Source organism: Xiphias gladius, chromosome 5 (assembly GCF_016859285.1).
Source record: "Xiphias gladius isolate SHS-SW01 ecotype Sanya breed wild chromosome 5, ASM1685928v1, whole genome shotgun sequence".
Taxonomy (NCBI): Eukaryota; Metazoa; Chordata; class Actinopteri; order Istiophoriformes; family Xiphiidae; genus Xiphias; species Xiphias gladius.
The window spans coordinates 8442105-8461372 of NC_053404.1; the positions used below are offsets into that span (position 1 = coordinate 8442105).

General features: G+C 37.6%; 1 protein-coding gene across 4 annotated transcripts in view; it reads left to right on the top strand.

Annotated features, from left to right (window-relative positions):
* The window catches only part of pdcd6 (programmed cell death 6), a 29282-nt gene extending 16945 nt beyond the window's left edge, over positions 1-12337 (top strand). For 2 of the 4 annotated variants that reach the window (XM_040127314.1, XM_040127311.1), the window contains exons 3-6: positions 6173-6217; positions 8190-8360; positions 9282-9391; positions 11476-12337. In XM_040127314.1, coding sequence (XP_039983248.1) covers positions 6173-6217; positions 8190-8360; positions 9282-9391; positions 11476-11574 — 425 coding nt within the window. In that variant the 3' untranslated portion in view covers positions 11575-12337. Of the gene's footprint in view, positions 1-5160; positions 5213-6172; positions 6218-8189; positions 8361-9281; positions 9392-11475 lie in introns of all 4 variants that reach the window. The other 2 variants (XM_040127313.1, XM_040127312.1) reach the window with 2 other exon arrangements.
* The last annotated feature ends 6931 nt before the right edge of the window (positions 12338-19268 follow it).

Here is a 19268-nt window from a genome sequence, read left to right on the forward strand (position 1 = left end):
GTATATGCTAACCAGAAACTGCCCTAAAAAAATGTCAGAGATTTGTTTGAGGTGATTTAAAAACCGCCTGTACATAGTTTGTCCACCAGAGATCACTGATAAGTTTATTTTGCAACTGCAAAATGTCCCGCTCTGTAGATTCGTTGGTCACAGTTCTTCAAAAACCAAATTTAAGGCACCCTTATCAAAAAATGTAATGTGTTATAGCCAAGCTAGTGGTTTGTGAGACTTAACAGTGCATTCAGAAAGTATTCAGACCCCTTCAATTTTTTCACATTTTATTATCTGGTAGCCTTATGTTAAAATCGTTTAAATTCCTCATCAATCTATACTCAATACCCCATAATGACAAAGCATAAACAGAATCTCAGGAATTTTTGCAAATTTATTAAAAAGGAAAAACTGTCATATCACATTCACATAAGTGGTCAGACCCTTTACTCAGCACTTAGTTGAAGCACCTTTATCACCAATTACAGCCTTTAGTCTTTTTGGGTATGACACGACAAGCTTTGCACACCTGGATTTGGGGATTTTCTACTATTCTTCTCTGCGGATCCTCTCAAGCTCTGTCAGGTTGGATGGGGAATGTCGGTGGGCAACCTTTTTCAGGTCTCTCCAGAGATGTTTGAGGGGGTTCAAGTCAGGGCTCTGGCTGGGCCACTCAAGGAAATTCATAGAGTTGTCCCTAAGCCACTCCTGTCTGCCTTTGTGCTCAGCGTCATTATCCTTTTGGAAGGTGAACCTTCGGCCCAGTCTGAGGTCCTGGGTGCTCTGGACCAGGTTTTCATTAAGGATATATGTGTACTTTGCTCTGTTCAGCTTTCCCTCATCCCTGACCAGGCTCCCAGTCCCTGCCACTTCAAAAACACCACCACAGCATGATGCTGCCACCACCATGCTTCACCATTGGAATGGTACTGGGCAGGTGATGAGCAGTGCCTGGTTTCCTCTAGACATGACGCTTAGAATTGAGGCCAAACATTTCAATCTTGGTTGCATTGGCCAGAGAATCTTGTTTCTCTCATTCTGAGATTCCTTTAGGTGCTTTTTTGCAAACTCCAAGCTGGCTTACATGTGTCTTTCACTGAGGTGAGACTTCTCACTAACCACTCTGCCATAAAGCCCAGATCAGTGAAGTGTTGCAGTGATGGTTGTCCATGTAGAAGTTTCTCCCATCTCCACACAGGATCTCTGGAGCTCAGCCAGGGCAACCATTTGGTTCTTGGTAGCCCCTCTTACCAAAGCCCTTCTCCCCTGATTGCTTAGTTTGGCTTAGCAGCCAGCTATAGGAAGAGTCCTTGTTGTTTCAGTCTTCTTCCATTGAAGAATTATGGAGGCCACTGTGCTCTTGGGAACCTACAATGCAGCAGAATTTTTTTGTAGGCTTCCCCAGATCTGTACCTTGACACAACCCTGTCTCTGAGCTCTGCAGGCAGGTCCTTCGACCTCATGGCTTGGCTTTTGCTCTGATATGCATTGTCAGCTGTGAGACCTTATATAGAAAGGTGTGTCCCTTTTTAGATCATGTCCAATCAATTGAATTTACCACAGGTGGACTCCAGTCAAGGTGAAGAAAAGGATCTGAAAGATGATTAAGAGAAATGGGAGGCACCTGAGCTAAATTTACAATGTAATAGCAAACGTTCTAAATACTTTTATTAATGTGATATTTCTGTTTTTCCTTTTTTATAAAATTTGCAAAAAATTCTAAAATTCTGTTTTCACTTTGTCATAATGGGGTATTGAGTGTAGATTGGTGAGGGAAAAAAATTAATTTAAATGATTTTAGCATAAGGCTGCAACATAGCAAAATGTGAAAAAAATGAAGGTGACTGAATACTTTCTGAATGCACTATACATGGACACAGTGTTGCTTTTAGCTAAATGCTAACGTCAGCATGTTGCCATGCATCATAGTGACGATGCTAACATGCTCATGTTTAGTGGGTATAATGCTTAACATGTTTACTCGTCAGTTTAGGATGTTAGCATGCTAACATTTGCTAATTAGCATTAAACAGAAGGTACTGTTGAGACCAATGGGATTGTCTTTAGTTTTGTAAGTTTTTGGTCATAAACCAAAGAATTGGACACATTAAAGCTTTGACCTGATGATGGCACTAGATTAAAAAGTCAGGGGTTCAACAAAGTTATTGAAAGTCATCCTAAGGGTCAATGAATGTCAAGATTTGATGATAATTTATCCAGTAGTTGTAAAGACATTTCATTCAAAACCCCAAATGTGAACCTCCATAGTGGCATTAAAATATGACGGGGGCTCTCCAAAGTCTGTGTATTTAAGTCTCGTCACTGCTAGTATGGCTAAACGTTAGCTCAATAAGGAGCCCTGTTCTTTTATTGAGAATGGTGGAAGAAAGTGTGCCACTACCCTTCAGTGTGAATGGAGCACACCAAACAACTGGATTGTTGTACTACTCATTGGTTCTGTTATTGCGCCTGTTGAGAGGGGGATCTGGGCTCAAGAGTGCGTATTGTGGAAGTGTCTGGCAGAGTTTATGTCAGTAAATCAGAATTTAGAGACCTGACTGCATTCAGATGTGTTTGGATGTCAAAAAATGTCACTGAATAGACATGTAGTGAAACACATTCCATAGCTACTGTACGGTTTCTAAAACACTTAGTTTAGAAACTTCTGGGGGTTGAGGTTTTCATCCGATGAAAGCAAACACAGCAGTTACTCTGATTTGGTTCTACAAATTGGTGTCACATCAACATGCCTATGATACTTTGTTGCTTTAGAGCAGTATTTCAATAGACAAAGCAAAAAGGAAAGAGTTAAAATGCATAAGAAACAATTTTGATTTTCAACAGGTTATTGAAGGAACAACTACAATAATTAGTTCCTCAGAAAAGCTTAATGATTTGGGTTTCTCTAATAAACCAGAGGTAGTTAAGAAATCTTACAATCTGGTAACAGGATCATTTGACCACAATATGATTCTGATTATAATAAAGCTCACTAAAAGGAGATTTAATCTGTCAGCCCACAAGAAACTAGAATAGTATAAAATTTATAAGTCAGTTAACCAATCTAAAAAATTCAATTTAAAAAAATAAATTGGAATGAGCACTTCGTACATAAAAGTATGGATGATAACTGTAATTCTTCCATGGCTGAACTTCAAACAACTATACACAGAAGTGAAATGCAAACCAGGCCAAAGAGACTATCTACCATGGTTAACTGAAAAAATACGGTCACTCATGAAACAAAGGGACCATGCTATCAAGATAGCTCTCAAGAGTAAGGTGAGAGGCGTTTATTTACCACACTGAGAAATAAAGTTGTAATAGAGCTCAGAAAGGCAAAAGTTACAGTTTTCATTAATGTTATTAGTGAAGCAAAGTGGAATGCCAAAAAAATCTGGCAGAATTTAAAGAACTTACCAGAGAAATATAATACCATTAATAAAACAATAGAACTAAATATACAGGCAAATGTCACCCATGATCCAAGTAAAGTGCTAACAGCATTTAATACTTATTTTAATGATTCTACAAAAACTCAAGATTCAGAATTTCCCTGGATCAAATTATTCTGTCTCTCCTCTAAATATTGATGCTCCCATTTAGACTTTTGGAGAAGTGACCATCTCCAAAGTACATATGATTATTTCCCCTCTTAATTGTTCAAGGGCAAATGATGTTCATGAGATGGAGACCAAATTCATCAAAACCCATAAAGAGGCACTCATTCCTCATATTTCAAAAATTGTTAATTGGTCCATTAATGAAAGAGTCTTTCGAAGTGCTTCGAAAACTGCAATAATTACAGCTGTGTTCAAATCAGGCGAACATAGGGTCATTAGTAATTGCAGATCCATCAGTATCATTCTGGCAGTATCAAAAATTGCAGAGAAATATTATCTGAACAGATAATATTACATTTAAATGCTGCTTCCTTGTCATTGCATCCTATGCAATTTGGGTTTCGAAAACAATTCCACTGAAACTGCAAATTGTTTTCTTCTGGAAAATTAAGGCTAAATTGGACAAAGGAGGTGTGGTTGGGGCTGTCTGCCTCGATTTAAAGAAAGCCTTTGATACAATTGATCTTGAGGTTCTGATTACCAAATTAACTATCACATTTTCATTTTTCACCTAATGTAATTAAATGGATAAAATTATATCTTACAGACAGAAAACAATGTGTTCGCGTAGACCATAAAACCTCAAGGTTCAAGTTTGGGTCCTCTGTTATTTAGTTTTTATATTAATTTCCTACCTGAGGTTTTCCACATACTGTAACTTGTCCGATGTATGCAGATTATACGGTCATATATCTACATGCTAAAAACAAGAAGCAAGCTGCAGAAGAACTATCAGCTTCAGTGGTAAATACTGTATCTCTGATTGAGTAACAAACTCATGTTTACATCTCATTGCTGATGAGATGTTAAAATTCTGCAGATTCTGTATTAGGGTCTACAGAGTTCTAGGGAGGAGTCTTAGGCCAGCAAAAGTAAGCTAAAGAGTTCAAGTTACTGCAACAAAAACTAAACTGCAAATGTTTTGTGCTCCTTCTCATCTCCTTATGTCCTTTCTCTTTTGTTCCCTGTGCTTATCTGGTTATCTCTCCTCTTGCTGTATTTTTTCTCTTTTCTTCTCTTTCTCTTTTGTTTTTTTGTGATCTAATCTTGTCTCCTCTCTCCTCTGCATCCTCCCACGCTCACATCTTTTAATTTCTGGTCCTGAACTGTCAGCTTTTCTGTAGGGAGATGGTGAGTAAGCAAGGATTTAGATGGTGATAAATCTCAGCACATTGAGAACTGAGAGTGTGAAGAAGACTATAAAGTATAAACACCCTGCTAAGCTCAATGTTCATCAATCTTTTTCTGACCATATAGATGACAGGTATATTCACATATAGTTTATCCTATAGATGAAAAATAACGATTTTGTATGTTTGGAAAAGAAGGTCTTAAAATTTCACAAAACTCAACTGCTTTCAACTCCTTTTTTTTTCTTTTCTGAATAACCTTTTTCTTATTATTAAATTGTGAATTCATATGTTGTCCTTTCCCTCCTTAATGTTATTTATGCTATATGGTGAGTGCTTTTATTGTCCGCTCCTGTCAGTTTGCATGGCTCTTGTGGGAACTGAAGATGGCCTCTAATCTTCATTTATCTACACAGATTATTACTACTTCAGTAACAGAAGTGTCAACCTATTCAACAGGAGGAAAGGGTGAGGAAACTAAATATGACAGCAGACTATAGATGGAAGATACAAATGGCTCATATATTCCTTTTTTGTTTGGTATCTTTGCACTGGTGTCCATTGGATATCAAAACAATTTTAAGATGTTGATTACTTATAAACCCCCTAATTTTCTTGTTCACTGACACTCAATCTAAGGTGCTCTGATGAGGCTTTATTTTCTGTTCCTAGAACTAAAAACCAAAGGAGTGATCTTTCCTTATCATACTTAAGAATTTGTGACTCAAATAAAATGGCAGACAGTAAATACTGTGCACTATATAGTAAATTTTTATTATTTACACCTGTGTTTTTCTTACTGTGATATTTTAAAATGTCCTCAGGTCTATCACAATGGTCTGTTTATGCAAATAGGTTTTAATTATGGTGCCATCCTTTTGGCCTTGAGAGAAAGTCCCACAAGTTTAAGTTTAAGATTACTTCCTAACATGGCCATCATTACTTATCCTAAAATAATGACGTGAATAATCCAGGAATAAAAGATTGTATATCTTGAGAAGACAAGATACCTAAATTAGTATGTTGAGATACAGTAATGGTCCATCTTAAAAAAATAGATATAGACATTACATAAATATTTATCTTGAGAAAATGTGCTAATTAAGCCATGATGACAAGAAAACTGTTTATTTTCTGGAGATAATGTCACATTTAAGATGCGAACTGGAGATAATTGCCCAAAAAAATATAATTAAAGTTGCTACAGCTCCTCTCAGCTTCTGTACTTTACCACTCTTCCAAGTCTCTTCTAGGAAACGTAGTTACCCGTGTAGCTGTATTATCTGTTATCTTTGTCACTCTCATGTACTTAAACTGATGCATAAATGATTATAGATGTTTTTATCATTATTTTTCTTGCAACAAATACCAAAATAGCCCACTAGTCTCATTGGACTGGTAAATAACTGGTATTTTTCTGTCTTGCAGGTACATGGACTCCTTTCAACCCAGTGACGGTCCGCTCCATCATATGTAAGTCACTGCTTACAGTGACATTGAGCTCAATTTCACACAACTGCCTTTTGTTCTCTGACTATGCCTTTTGTTCTCTGACTATGCCAGTTGTTCATTTGCTCCCTCTCCATGACAAATGGATACATTTATTAAGTTTTAAGAAATCTGAAATCACAAAGAAACTTATTTTTGGCTTCAGTTTTGCTCTGGTGGAAACATGCAGCCATCACTAAAGGGAGGAGGACAGAGCATCAACATGGAAATGGGAGAGCTTGTCTCAAAAGGCAGCTACCAATTGCCTCAGACTTCAAATATTGATCTGTTTACACTTTTAAAGCAGTTGTCATATGCATGTGATTTTAAAAACTTCTTACTCTGCAGTGTAGTTCAGGACCCTGTTGGCAGCTTTTTAATTGTACTACTGTAGGTCAGATTGTACCTCACTATAGACATAAACTGAACTTCAAGTACTATGTACAGTGAGATACATAAGTGTTTAGACATTGACACAATTTTCGTAATTTTGCCTCTGTACACCACCACAATGGATATGAAACAAAGCCATCAAGATGTGATTGAAGTATAGACTTTCAACTTTAATTCAAGGGATTTAACAAAAATATTGCATTAATCGTTTAGGAATTACAGCCATTTTTATACATGGTAACTCTATTTTCAGATGCTCAAAAGTAATTCGACAGACTAACATAATTATAAGGATTATTTTTAAACTTGGATGAAAATCCTTTGCAGTCAATGACTCCCCGAAGTCTGGAACCCATGGACATCACCAAATGCTGAGTTTCCTCCCTTAAAATGGTTTGCCAGTCCTTCACTTCAGCTGCCTTCAGCTGCTGCTTCTTTGTGTTTCTTTCTGCTTTCAGTTTTGTCTTCAGTAAATGAAAAGCATGCTCAATTGGGTTGAGGTCAGATGACTGACTTGGCCATTGAAGAATATTCCATTTCTTTGCCTTGAGAAAGTCTTGGGTTGCTTTTGCAGTATATTTTATGGTCATTATTCATTTGTACTGTGAAAGCACTATTCTATCAGTTTTCCAGCATTTGGCTGAATCTGAGCAGACAGTATAGCCCTAGACACTTCCGAATTCATCCTGCTAATTCTATCAGCAGTCACATCATCAATAAACACAAGTGAACCAGTTCCTTTGGCAGCCATACATGCCCAATGCCATAGGGTTAGGGTTAGGGGTTTTTCATCACCAAGGAAAGAATTCTGCAATCATCCCGTTTAGTTGTCTTGAGTGGTTTTGCAGGCCTTTTGGTGTTGGTGAGCTCGCCAGTGCATTCCTTCTTTTTAAGAATGTACCAATTTGATAATTTGGCCACTCCTAAAGTTTCTGCCATCTGTCTGATAGGTTTGTTTTGTTTTTTCAGCCTAATGATGGCCTCCTTCATTTGCATTGACATCTCTTTGGACCACCTATTGAGAGTTCCCATGAACAACTACCAAATGCAATTTCAACACTTGGAATAAACTCTAGTCCTTTTATCTGCTTAATTTGTCATGAAATAATGAGGGAACAGACCACATCTGGCCATGAAGCTGATTGTCAGTCAATTGTCCAATTACTTTTGAGCCTCTGAAAATGAGGGAATATGTATAAAAATGACTGTAATTTCTAAGCCTTTGATATGATATTTTTGTAATTGTATTGAACCACATGGGGGTGAGGAGTGGAGTGTTGTTTTCTTCCTCTGTTATAGTGTTATAATATACTACTATAATTAAGTCCTATGGGACAGGAGTTAGTCAAATGTAAGCAGTCTCTTTCTGACCCACAGTTTATACTCCACAGTTCTCTGACAGTGCTTTTAAACTGTATGTGGTGGCTTGATTGCTTTCATGTCATAGGATTCATCCCAAGTGTGTGTTGAAGACCAACACTACTAGACGTGTCTGTATGAAACAAAGAGCGAATAATATCTCTTACAATATACCTTATTCCTGAACCTCCTCCCCCTTTCCCAGCCATGTTCGACAGGGAAAATAAAGGTGGTGTGAACTTCAATGAGTTCGCTGGTGTTTGGAAGTACATCACAGACTGGCAGAACATCTTCAGGACCTACGACAGGGACAACTCCGGCTTCATTGATAAGAATGAGCTTAAACAGGCACTGACTGGCTTTGGTGAGCAGCAAAGTATGCTTGTATATTTAAATTTAATCACTGTGGTGAAGGGCTATCTATAGGCTTGTTCTTTCTTTTCAGTAGCTCTGTGTGTGTTTAGATAGACCATCATGTCATAAGAACACTTGTAATAAGGGAATAGTTTGGAATTCTATCCCTACTTTATACTTACCACTCATGTAGTAAATACAGTTTTTGTTTTGCCTTACTTTCAGTCATACAACCTTTTTATATCTGTATAACAACTGCAGCCTGCCATCTACAATGCAGTGCACTTATTGTGGGTGAAATCCAAAACCATTAGTGCGCAAAGAAGCACTAATGGTTCACGCAAAACTAACATGATTCCACAGAAATATATATTATTGAATTTGAGTGGTTGTCAAAAAACTACAGTTTACAGTTTTTATTGTAGTGATGAAGAGGAGTACACAGGTGCAGATGAAGAACTGCAACATGCAGAGAGGAGAGAGATTTAATAAATTGGTAATAAAGATAACTGTAAATTTTTAAATAACCGCCTGAATTTGCTAAGCCATACTGCTGTAGCATGTTAGTGCTGGCTCAACTACGATTGCCTTTTTTGTCCAAACAAGGTTTTGTGGTATCATTAAACTGTTGTTGAAAAGTTTCAGTTGTCTGGGTGAAAGTCATTGAAGCTACCTATGTTCTCTAATATATCAGTGGTAAGTAAAAAAATAAATAAGGATTTGTTTTTAAGAATTGTTAAGGTTCAGGCTGAAAACCAGAGGTGATCATCCAGGTTGATTCCCCTGGTGTATACACTGGGTGTCCATAATGAAGGCTCACAAAGAAGTCAAAATCCTTTTCAGAACTTCACTTATCAAAAAGCAGAATTTGAAAGGGAGAATGAGTAAGATGTCTTTGAAATGTTGACTGTATTGCTGATTTTATATTTGCTGTTGTGTGCAGGCTATCGTCTGTCAGACCAGTTCTACAGCACACTGATAGAGAAGTTTGACCGCCAGAGGAAGGGACAAGTGGCCTTTGATGACTTCATCCAGTGCTGTATTGTATTACAGGTGACACATTTAAACTAAGTCAAATATAAATTGTATATAATATGATTTATCGAGTTTTTTCCCACACGTATGCACAGTCACTTCAGAAAGTATTCAAACCACTTCACTTTTTTGCACACTTTGTGTTGTACATTTAATTGTAAATGGATAAAATTGCCATTGCCAACAATCTACACCCATAACAAAATTCAAACATGTTTTTAGACATTTTTGTAAATTCATTAAAAAAACAAAACCTAAATTCTCTCATTTACGAAAGTATTCAGATCTTTCTTTAATTACCACAACCAGGTCTTGGGAAGCCCAAGAGTGGGTTCCCATCATCGGGCGGACACACCCTGGAGAGCCGAGTAAAACCAATGAGTCAGTGTTTGTGTTTTAAGAGCCACATTTAAGGCCGGGGTTACCTGCTGACAAAGACTCGTTTAGACCATCCCGAGGTTGGCCAACAACTGCGGAAGCTGGTCGGGGCTCGCCTCTGGAGGCCTATGTTTTCAACAACTGGGTCTCTAAAATCATGCGAAGAGATTTCCCTCAGTTCTGACCAGTCTCCCTGTCCCTGTCACTGAGAAGCATCCCCATAGCATAATGCTGCCACTACCATGCCTCACCGTAGGGATTGTATCAGCAAGGTGTTGAGCAATTCCTCATGTTTGCCAGGCATAGTGCTTGGAGTTCTGCCCAAAGGTTAAGTTTTTGTCTCACCAGACCAGAAACTTTTTTTTTCTCATGCTCTTGAGTCCTTTAAATGCCATTTGGCAAACTCCAAGCACCTTTACTCAAAGTTGCTTCTGTCTGGCCACTCTACCGTAAAGGCCTGATAGATGCTGCTGAGATGGTTGTCCTTCCGGCAGGTTCTCCCGTCTCTGCAGGTGACTTGAAGCTCTGTTAGAGTGACCACTGGGTTCTTGGTCACCCCCCTGACAAAGGCGCTTCTTGCCTGGTTACTCAGTTTGGCTGGATCGCCAATATTAGGAAGAGTCCTGGTGGTTCCAAGCTTCTTCACAGGCCAGTGTGCACCTGGGAACACTCAAAGCTTTAGAAATGGGTTTTATACCCTTGTCCTGATCTATGCCTGGACTTCATAGTTTAATTTTTGTCCTGACATGCAGTATGAATTGCAGGACCTTATAAACACAGGTATGTGTCTTTCTAAACTACTGTATGTCCAGTCAATTTAGTTTGCCACAGGTGGACTCCAATCAAGTCATCAGACACATCTCTAAGATAATTAAAGCCAAGAGGATACACCTGATCAATTTAGAGTGCCACAGCCAAGGTTTTGAATACTTTTGTAAATAAGAAATTTCAGTTTTTGATTTTTAATAAATTTGCAACCATTTCTTAAAACATGTTAAATCTACAACACAATGAACTCTGTAAAAATTGAAGGGGTCTGAATACAGAGTATAGGATGTTCATAGCACTTGCATCACAGCAAGCCTACTCTTGTATTTATAAGATTTAAAGGGCAATTGTTAATTATGCACACTTAAGAAATTCATTACAGTCCTCCCTTTCAGCTTATTTGTCTCCCTGTTAAGTTCCACATTAACCTGTTTGTTCATTTTCAGTAATTTCCCCCTAATACAGTTATTGCAAAATCTGCCAAGTGTAACTGCTGCTTTATAATAGCTCGATAAAGTCTTCAGGTACAGTAGAGTAGTAATATAACTGGGGCTTTTGAAATGTTGTATTTATGCTGTCACAATAGCTCAAGAGGTGTCAACCATTCACTTTTGTTTGGCACTTTTTTTGAGCTAGATTTGAATGAGTCAACTTGAGTTTATATATATTTTCTTCTCCAGAAGTATAGGGTAAAGAAAACAAGCACTTATACAAGTCAGTGAGCCAATGTTGAATGTTTGAAACTGTTAACTATGCTAGTAAATGCATGAAATGCATGTGATATGATGTAAAATTGTGATTGAAAACTGTGATGTTTCAGTACAACACCTAATCTGTTTGAATAAATGTATATCCATTTTGTATTGGAGACTTTGGAGAAATGAGAAATTAGGGTTTGGTTTTATTATGTTCAAAGAGTTAAATTCGTTGCCCCTTATTGCCACTTCTTTCCACAGAGGTTGACTGATGTGTTCAGGCGGTACGATACAGACCAGGATGGCTGGATCCAGGTTTCATATGAACAGTATCTTTCCATGGTCTTTAATATAGTATAACTTGCACGGATGACCACAGAAGAATGGAACTGGACACAACTGTGCCAAAGTTACCATCACCTCCAGAATGTCTGCCATGGTGGACACTACAAGATTTTTTTAAACATGATTTTTAGCCACAGTTGGGCTGTTTTACACAAATTAATAAATCACCATCAACCATTCATTTTTTGAGGTTGTAATACCCTCCAGAGGATAGCATTTGTCTGGAAGTTCAACTACAATGCTTGATGTATTAAAAGAAAATCTTGTAGTGTTTTGATCGTTGACCAATCTGAACAATGTCTTTGTTGGGGACTCTCGGCTGGGGAATATCATGGACACATATGTCTTTCTGTCTGTCAGTCTGTTATTGTCAACAAACTTTTTAATGTTTTAACTTGAATTTATACAATTAGAAGAGAACTCTAGTGAGAATAAAATGATGCATTGTAAATATTATTTAAGATGCATTGCATGCTTTTCAGGGAAATTTAGCCCCACTCCCTTTATCTTATCTTTTCCTCAGCCCTATTTTGCTCAAAGCCATGTTTACAAAAACTGTGAAGCAGGTGATGTTCTACTTTGAGATTCCCTGACATGCCAGCTTACATGCCATATTTGTACAAACTTATTTTTAACAGCAAATCTTCAAATGTTAGAACAGAGGTTTTGGTAAAGGGTAAGCATAACCCCTTTAGTATGGCTTATTTTTTGTGCATGATGCCTTAAAACATGTAAAAACCAAACAAAAGCAAAATCTTTTATTAAAAATAGAAAATTTGATGTGGAGTCTGCTTTTATCTTTATTCTTTTATTCTTACATCAAAGTCACGTTTCATTGCCGGGGCAAACCATGGACTCCACATAGCTAAATGTTGCCCTCTGCTGTATGTCTGTAGTTTTTACCACTGCAGTGCACCTACGTATCACAGTACCTTGTACATTTATTTTTGTTTCTGTGGGAGGAGTATTAAAGTTTTCCAACTTCATATCCTTGTTGTGGTTGAAATTAGGTGCCATGCTTCGTAAAGAGAATATTTTACAGTTGCTAGTTTTTGTTTTGAGACACTTTAGAATATTATATTTTGAATTGTGATTAGCACCTAATTATGGAGGACCACAAGAGTCAGAGATAAAAAAAATAGTAATAAAGCTTTTTATAATTAATAATTAATTGTACAATAAAAATAGGAATTATTATAGTTGTTTACAAATTAATTTATTGAGTTTTAAATAAATAGACAAAATTACAAAGTAATTCATTATCTGATATTGTAATGGGCAATATAAAAGGAATTATAAAAAAAGAATTTACAAATGAAATATTAATCCATCAATAAACAGTTGAAATTAAAAAGGGATTTACAAAAACAATATGAAACAGTCAAAAAGTACATCATTTAAAAATACAATCATGAATTTATAAATACATTTATTTAAAAATCTTTTTGAAAATGCAGTTTAAAAAGGGAAATAACTTGATTTAGAATTTAATATAGAATACAGATTTTAATCAGGCATCCATTTGCATTTCCATTTCCCCGCTCCCTTTACTTATATTACACATGCATTCATAAATACATATGTACACACACACATATGAAGAAGGTTAACGCCCTTTAAACAGAGTTCAAACCATGTCCCTCAGCACCCGTCCTTGAGTGGGAGTCGGTGAAACCGCGCTCGTTTTCAAATATATACTGATCCGAGACTCAACACACTGCTATGCACATTAGCAATCGGCATTTTTCACAAGAGTGCTTTTCTAACTACATGCTCAGCTCCAAGAGCTGTGGCTTCAGGCATTACTGGGCTTGAGCCAGCGGCTAGAAATGATACGGCTCAGGACCACCCTGGTCCCCCACCGCACTAATGTCCGCTTCAAGGGATTTTGAAGTGGAAAAGTCCTGAGTGTTAGGCTCAGAGCTGGGGTGAATTTACACTTTAATTAATTCAAGGAATGTAGGTGTTCAGAGCAAGATGTCATCAATAACATTATTTAGAGTAAACATAGAGCACAAAAAGAGGCCAAGCTCATTAAACAAGCCGATAAGCATTTACAAATTGTATAAGGTTAACATTCAAGTTCCCTTCACAAACTACATGTTTTTACAGATAAGTTTCTGATTGGCCTTTTTAGCATACATGTTGAGGGATCATAACAAGCACAAGTGTAACTAGAGACCATCTTGGAACACACCAGCTGCGACACCCATCAACAGTTTGACATTCCGACCCATGAATAATCAGTAGTCATTACTACAATATTAGATGAGTATTGAGTAGTCATTACTACATTTTCATGAGTGCTCCTTACTCAGACCACGCCCATCTTTGAACTGAGCTTCCATTTTGAACTCAAATACACACCTGTAAAGTTTTGGGACCGTATCTTGCACGGTTGTGACCCTATTGTGGTGTCAAAATCTGTCCACAGACAGACAGGTATAATACCTGCCAAATACTCAAAACCGCCTCTGTGGTAGTTTCTGCAACAGTAAGGGGTTTCCAGGAACACATTTTGCCATGATGACATGTACAGGCTCACAATGTGAAAACAATACGTGTCGTAGCTGGTAATTAATAACCTAAAATGAGGGCTCTGCTCCATTAAGTGTCCCAATAAGCCAACAAATACAATACCATGGCCTTGCAAGCAGTAATTCTAAATGGTAAGCAACCATTTTTAATGTTTTTAGTCCCACCTAGTTTTAGTTTTCTTGCTATGACATGTTAAAACGCGTGCTGTGAAAATGGCCTATTGTTGCTTAACTGGTATTGCTCCTAATATTTTCATTTTATTATTCATTAATTTAGTCTAATAAATGTCAGAAAATAGTGAAAAATTCCATTCACAGATTGTCAGAGTCTAAGGTAATGTCTTTAAATGAAATGTTTTGTTTTACCAGCAGTCCAAAACTCAAAGAGATCCAGTTTACAATGATATAGATCATAGAAAATAAGAAAACCGTCATATCTAATTAGCTGAAACCAGAAAATGTTTGGAACCTTTAGCTTGATGAATGACTTCAGGCAATTATTAAATAGTTGGCAATTCATTTTTAACTGCCTAATCATTTCAGAGCTATTCTTAATGGTTTTTGCTGTTTAAATTTTTGTTATAATTGCTTCTAAATGAAAATAAACCCTCTCTCAGACATAGTTATACTACTAAAAATGTGATCCTAATGTTTAATTTGTGTTGCCCTGCTGGCTCAATGCATATTGTCCAGAATCAGAACTTTAGTCCTAAAATGTAACTGTGACATAAAAGGGAGAAGAATATTACACACAGGTTGTTAAAACGGGATTCCACTTTCTTGCATACACAGTGCTGTCTGATTATTTGAGGTGTAGCAGAGTAGAAAGGGCTGTCTGAGACAAATTGCCTTTTCTCATCTGCTGTGCTTTACCTCACTTTGTTTTGTTTAGCAGTCCCCTGTCCTCTTAGTCCCTTGTAGAATAGCCTGTGTGAGCGAGGTTGTGTCCAGTAACTTTGTTTTCCTTGCTGTTCTTTCTTGGATGCAGTTGCCTCTAGCTGTAGTTGACAGTTGGATTCCCTGGGATGACTCTAAACGATGTCAGGTCAACTGTCTGCTGCAACCTAAAGCCACAATCACTGGCACACTCACACATATTCATAAACACTCACAGAGACAGAGTGAAACCCAAGGCCGTCACCTCAACCTAGACCATCTCTCTCATTGTCTAATTTTCTTTCCTTTATCAAGTCCATCCACATAAGACAATTTACATTCCATCTCCATCTCTACTACTCGGAGGTTTAAAGTTAATGTTTCTGGCTCAGCCCCTTTCTATGCGTTGTGGTCCATATTGGTTTCTGTATGTGCATCTTTCTCATTCTCTATCATTAGGTGCAGGTCAGACTGTGGTCTCTGGGCAAAGGGGGTCCGTAGCTACCATGGTAATAAACTGCCCCAAGTTGTGTAATGTAGTGAACCAGGAGACGGCTAAGTGTCTCCTGGAGGAGCTGTAGGCTTTTGACAGCAACAAAGACATGAAAGTGGCTGTCCTGCATGGAAAAGGTAAAATAATAGGACAAATGGATGACAAATAGTTTTTCACTTTTATCGAGGTACTGGCCAGGGATTAAGTGACTTGCTCATCGGCACTTCATTCAGGCTACATAGTACAGAATTTGAGCGTTTTTTTAAATCTTGTTTAGGGATTTTGTGTCTAACCACTCATCCTGAGAATCATTCATTTTCCTCTAGGTTCTGTGTTTCCTCTTCATCCTATTTATCTGCCATAAATTTTTTCAAATTTAAGTTTTCCAACTGGTCATAGAATTTTTTGGAATATCATGTTGTGAAGGAAATCTTGTGAGATGAAGGTAGATATTTTTGGGAGATCTTCAGATGTCTTAAGCAGAAGCATATTTTGAAGATGGATGCATCAAGCAGAAAAGAGATGAGCAAAAACAAATGTTAACAAGTTAACCAGTGTAATGCCAGCCAAATCTGAAGGCTATCCTTGGGAGGGCACAATTAAACCCAAACAGACTCACATGGTAATTAAAGGTACAAATAAAGTTATTCTTCATCTGTCCACATTGTCTGTATAAATGTGTGAAGATTCTATCGGGCAACTAATCCTAAACAAAGAATCACATTTACACAGTTGTGCGTAACTATGAAACAGTTACGTCTTTCTTGGAGAAGATGTGTGTTGATCATGCCCCTGAGCGGTATTATGGTTATGGGGTGTAATAACTATTCATTGAAGACTGTCTTGTCCTATCTCTGAAGGTCTGTACTCAACCTTGGTTGCTATGGTAACTGCCAATGGAGATTGGGCCAGCTAGACACTATCAGCTATGCTAGAAATAAACAGTAAACCATCACTTACAGTAAGGGACCTTTGTGTGACTGTTTGAGGTCTGTGCCTAAATGAAAGAAAAGAGAATTAATGAAGGAAAATGGACAGTAAAGGAAAATTCCTTCATATTTCCCCCCCTTTTGATTGTGAGATCAACACTGACTAACTAGCCCACTAACAAACCCAGAGTCAAGTCAGGATAACCTTCAGAGTTGAAGTAACAGAACTATTACAATAATCAATTGCTTCACACATGTAATTCTGAGATTATTACACCTGAAAGGAACCGTTTGACATTTTGGGAAATATGCTTGTTATTTTTTCTTGTTGAGAGTTAGATCAGAAGATTAATACAAGTCTCATGTCTGTACGCTAAGTATGAAGCTAGTGCCAGCAGCCAGTTAGCTTAGCTAGCATAAAGACTAGAAACGGAAAACGGCTAGCCTGGCTCTATCTAAAGGTATCAAAATCCACCTGCCAGCACCTCTAAAGTAACTCACTAATTAACATGTTATATGTAATTTGCATAATCTGTACAAAAACCAAAATTGTAGAAATGACATGTTGTGGTTTTGTGGGGTTTATGTGGCTGCCTTTTTTTGGCAGGGTGCAGCAGGACTCAAATTTATTATTTATTTAGCTATATATGGTACAGACACGAGAGAGGTATCGTTATTTTCTTCTAATTCTCAGCAAGAAAGCTTTAAGCATATTTCCCAAAATGTTGAAGTGCTTCTTTTAAAAGGAAGATTAGGGTATTGGGGGCATTGTTAGAGGAAGTTAGAGAATTTTAGGCAATTTTACATAGGGGTATTATGTGAACATGCCAGAATGTATCATTCCCAGTCAGTTGCTCTTCTCTCATAGCAATCTCTGATATAACTGCACAGCTTATTTTTGGCTAGATTGCAACAGCGGGGCCAGCCCTATAAACGCGAATGTCCATGAGTGACTGAGGGAGTGAGTGATAAAGTTACACCATTGATCAGCCGAATGCCACATGACTGATTGCTAAGGTTAGACCATTGTTCAGCTGGCCAAGTGTTGGAGATTCCCCATTGCCCATTGCTCTTTCAAAATGTAATTGCAAAAACAGTTTTTATTGTGTCATTGGGGAGGGGGGGGCTTTAAAGGGCAGTGCTGCCAATTTAGTGCCTTTGTCATAGATTTACCTACTTTTTACACTGCTTTAGCGGCTTTTCTTAACAAAACTAACTAGCAACAAATCTAACGACTTTTTGGAAAATACCTTAGCTCTTTTCTGTATAAGAGAGTTGTCCGTATTGCCCTGCGAAGAGCCTCTCTATGCGTCTTATTTCAACTGACCGCATAGATGTGAATGAGCTTCTAACTCTCTCTCTGAGTGATCATTTTACAAATAAATATAGCCGAAATCACAGCGCAGCCGTTTTGTTTAACTTATGTGTATGGATAAATGTGGGCCACATTAATAGCCTAGTATGAATCTTTATTGTTGTTTTATCTGTTTGCGTTATTTATGTAGCTTCACTTTAACATTTATGTATGTTAGTCTGATTTTCCATCAGATAGTTACTATAATAATGATTTGGTGACACCGTTTAGATGATGATGTCAGACCAATATCAATACTTATAATTATTCATATACAAATACTGTTTGTCTTAAAAAGAGAACAAAAAGGAATTCAAGACCACCACAGTAGTAGCCTAGTGTTCAGGTTGTCAATTTTATGTCCTCCTATGCTCTTTTCTGTCAGTAGGTGGTAGTATTTAGCTGTGATTCCTCTGGGAACCTGGGTTTGAAGAAACGGGAGCAGCTGTGACACATAAAGCAAATTGTTGCCCCTGGCCATCACATTTTGATGGCTTCTCTTCAAACCCATTGTGACGGTGTGTACAGAGGCAAAATTACAAAAATTATGTCTAATACCTCATTCTACAGCTACCTTTCCTGCTTTACTACAGCTACTATGTAGTACCACTGCTATGCTGTACTATGTTTTACCAATCACTCTGCTGATAGTGGTGATTTAAAAAGTTCTTCTAGTGCCATTATTGCTGGAAGTTTTATTTAATCAGGATTATGTCACTGAGAGATCAGTGAATGCTCTCTTTTTTAGGCCTGCTCATACTGATACAATTACACAAACTCAGATCTTGAAGCTGCTTAGTACTACCACAGTTTGATCTGATGGCCATTTAGGAGCTACAGTGGTGGGGGTTTAGGGCCTTGCTTAAGGGCAACTCCATGGTGTTAATGATAGTGGTGCAAGAACTGGTCACTCTCCTTCTCCACCTGGGTTTTCCTGCTGGTCCAGTGATTGAACCAGTAACCTATAGGTCAAAAGCTTGCTTTAGTCAGACCTTAACCATGCAACTAATACATTTCATTTCAGTTTTTCCTCCACTACTACTAGTATGTCTGCTAGCACTGCTGCAACAGGCTCTTCTTTTACTAGTAGTTCTAATAATTTTACTACAACCAAATTACTATGTCAGGTTTTATTTACGTTAATATTACTTCTAAAGTTCTTCTAATGCTATTACACATTGCACTAATACTATAACAAGTACCAGAAGTAGCAAGACAAATTACACCACCACTAGTTCCAAACCACACGTGCTACTACTACTCCTACTGACACCACTTAATGTACATCTTTTACCCCTGCTGCTGCCACTAGTAGTCCTAGAAGTGCTAGTAGTAGTAGTAGTAGTGGTAGTAGCAGCTGTAGTGTTCTTTCTAGCATTTGCTCAGCTACTGTAACTAGTTGAAAAAATTCTCTGTACTTTAGCTAGAAGTATTATTACATCAACTACTTCCACTAAATCTACTACCCCATCTGTTACTAGTATAATGCCAGCTCAGATTTATCTTGGGACCCCTTGATG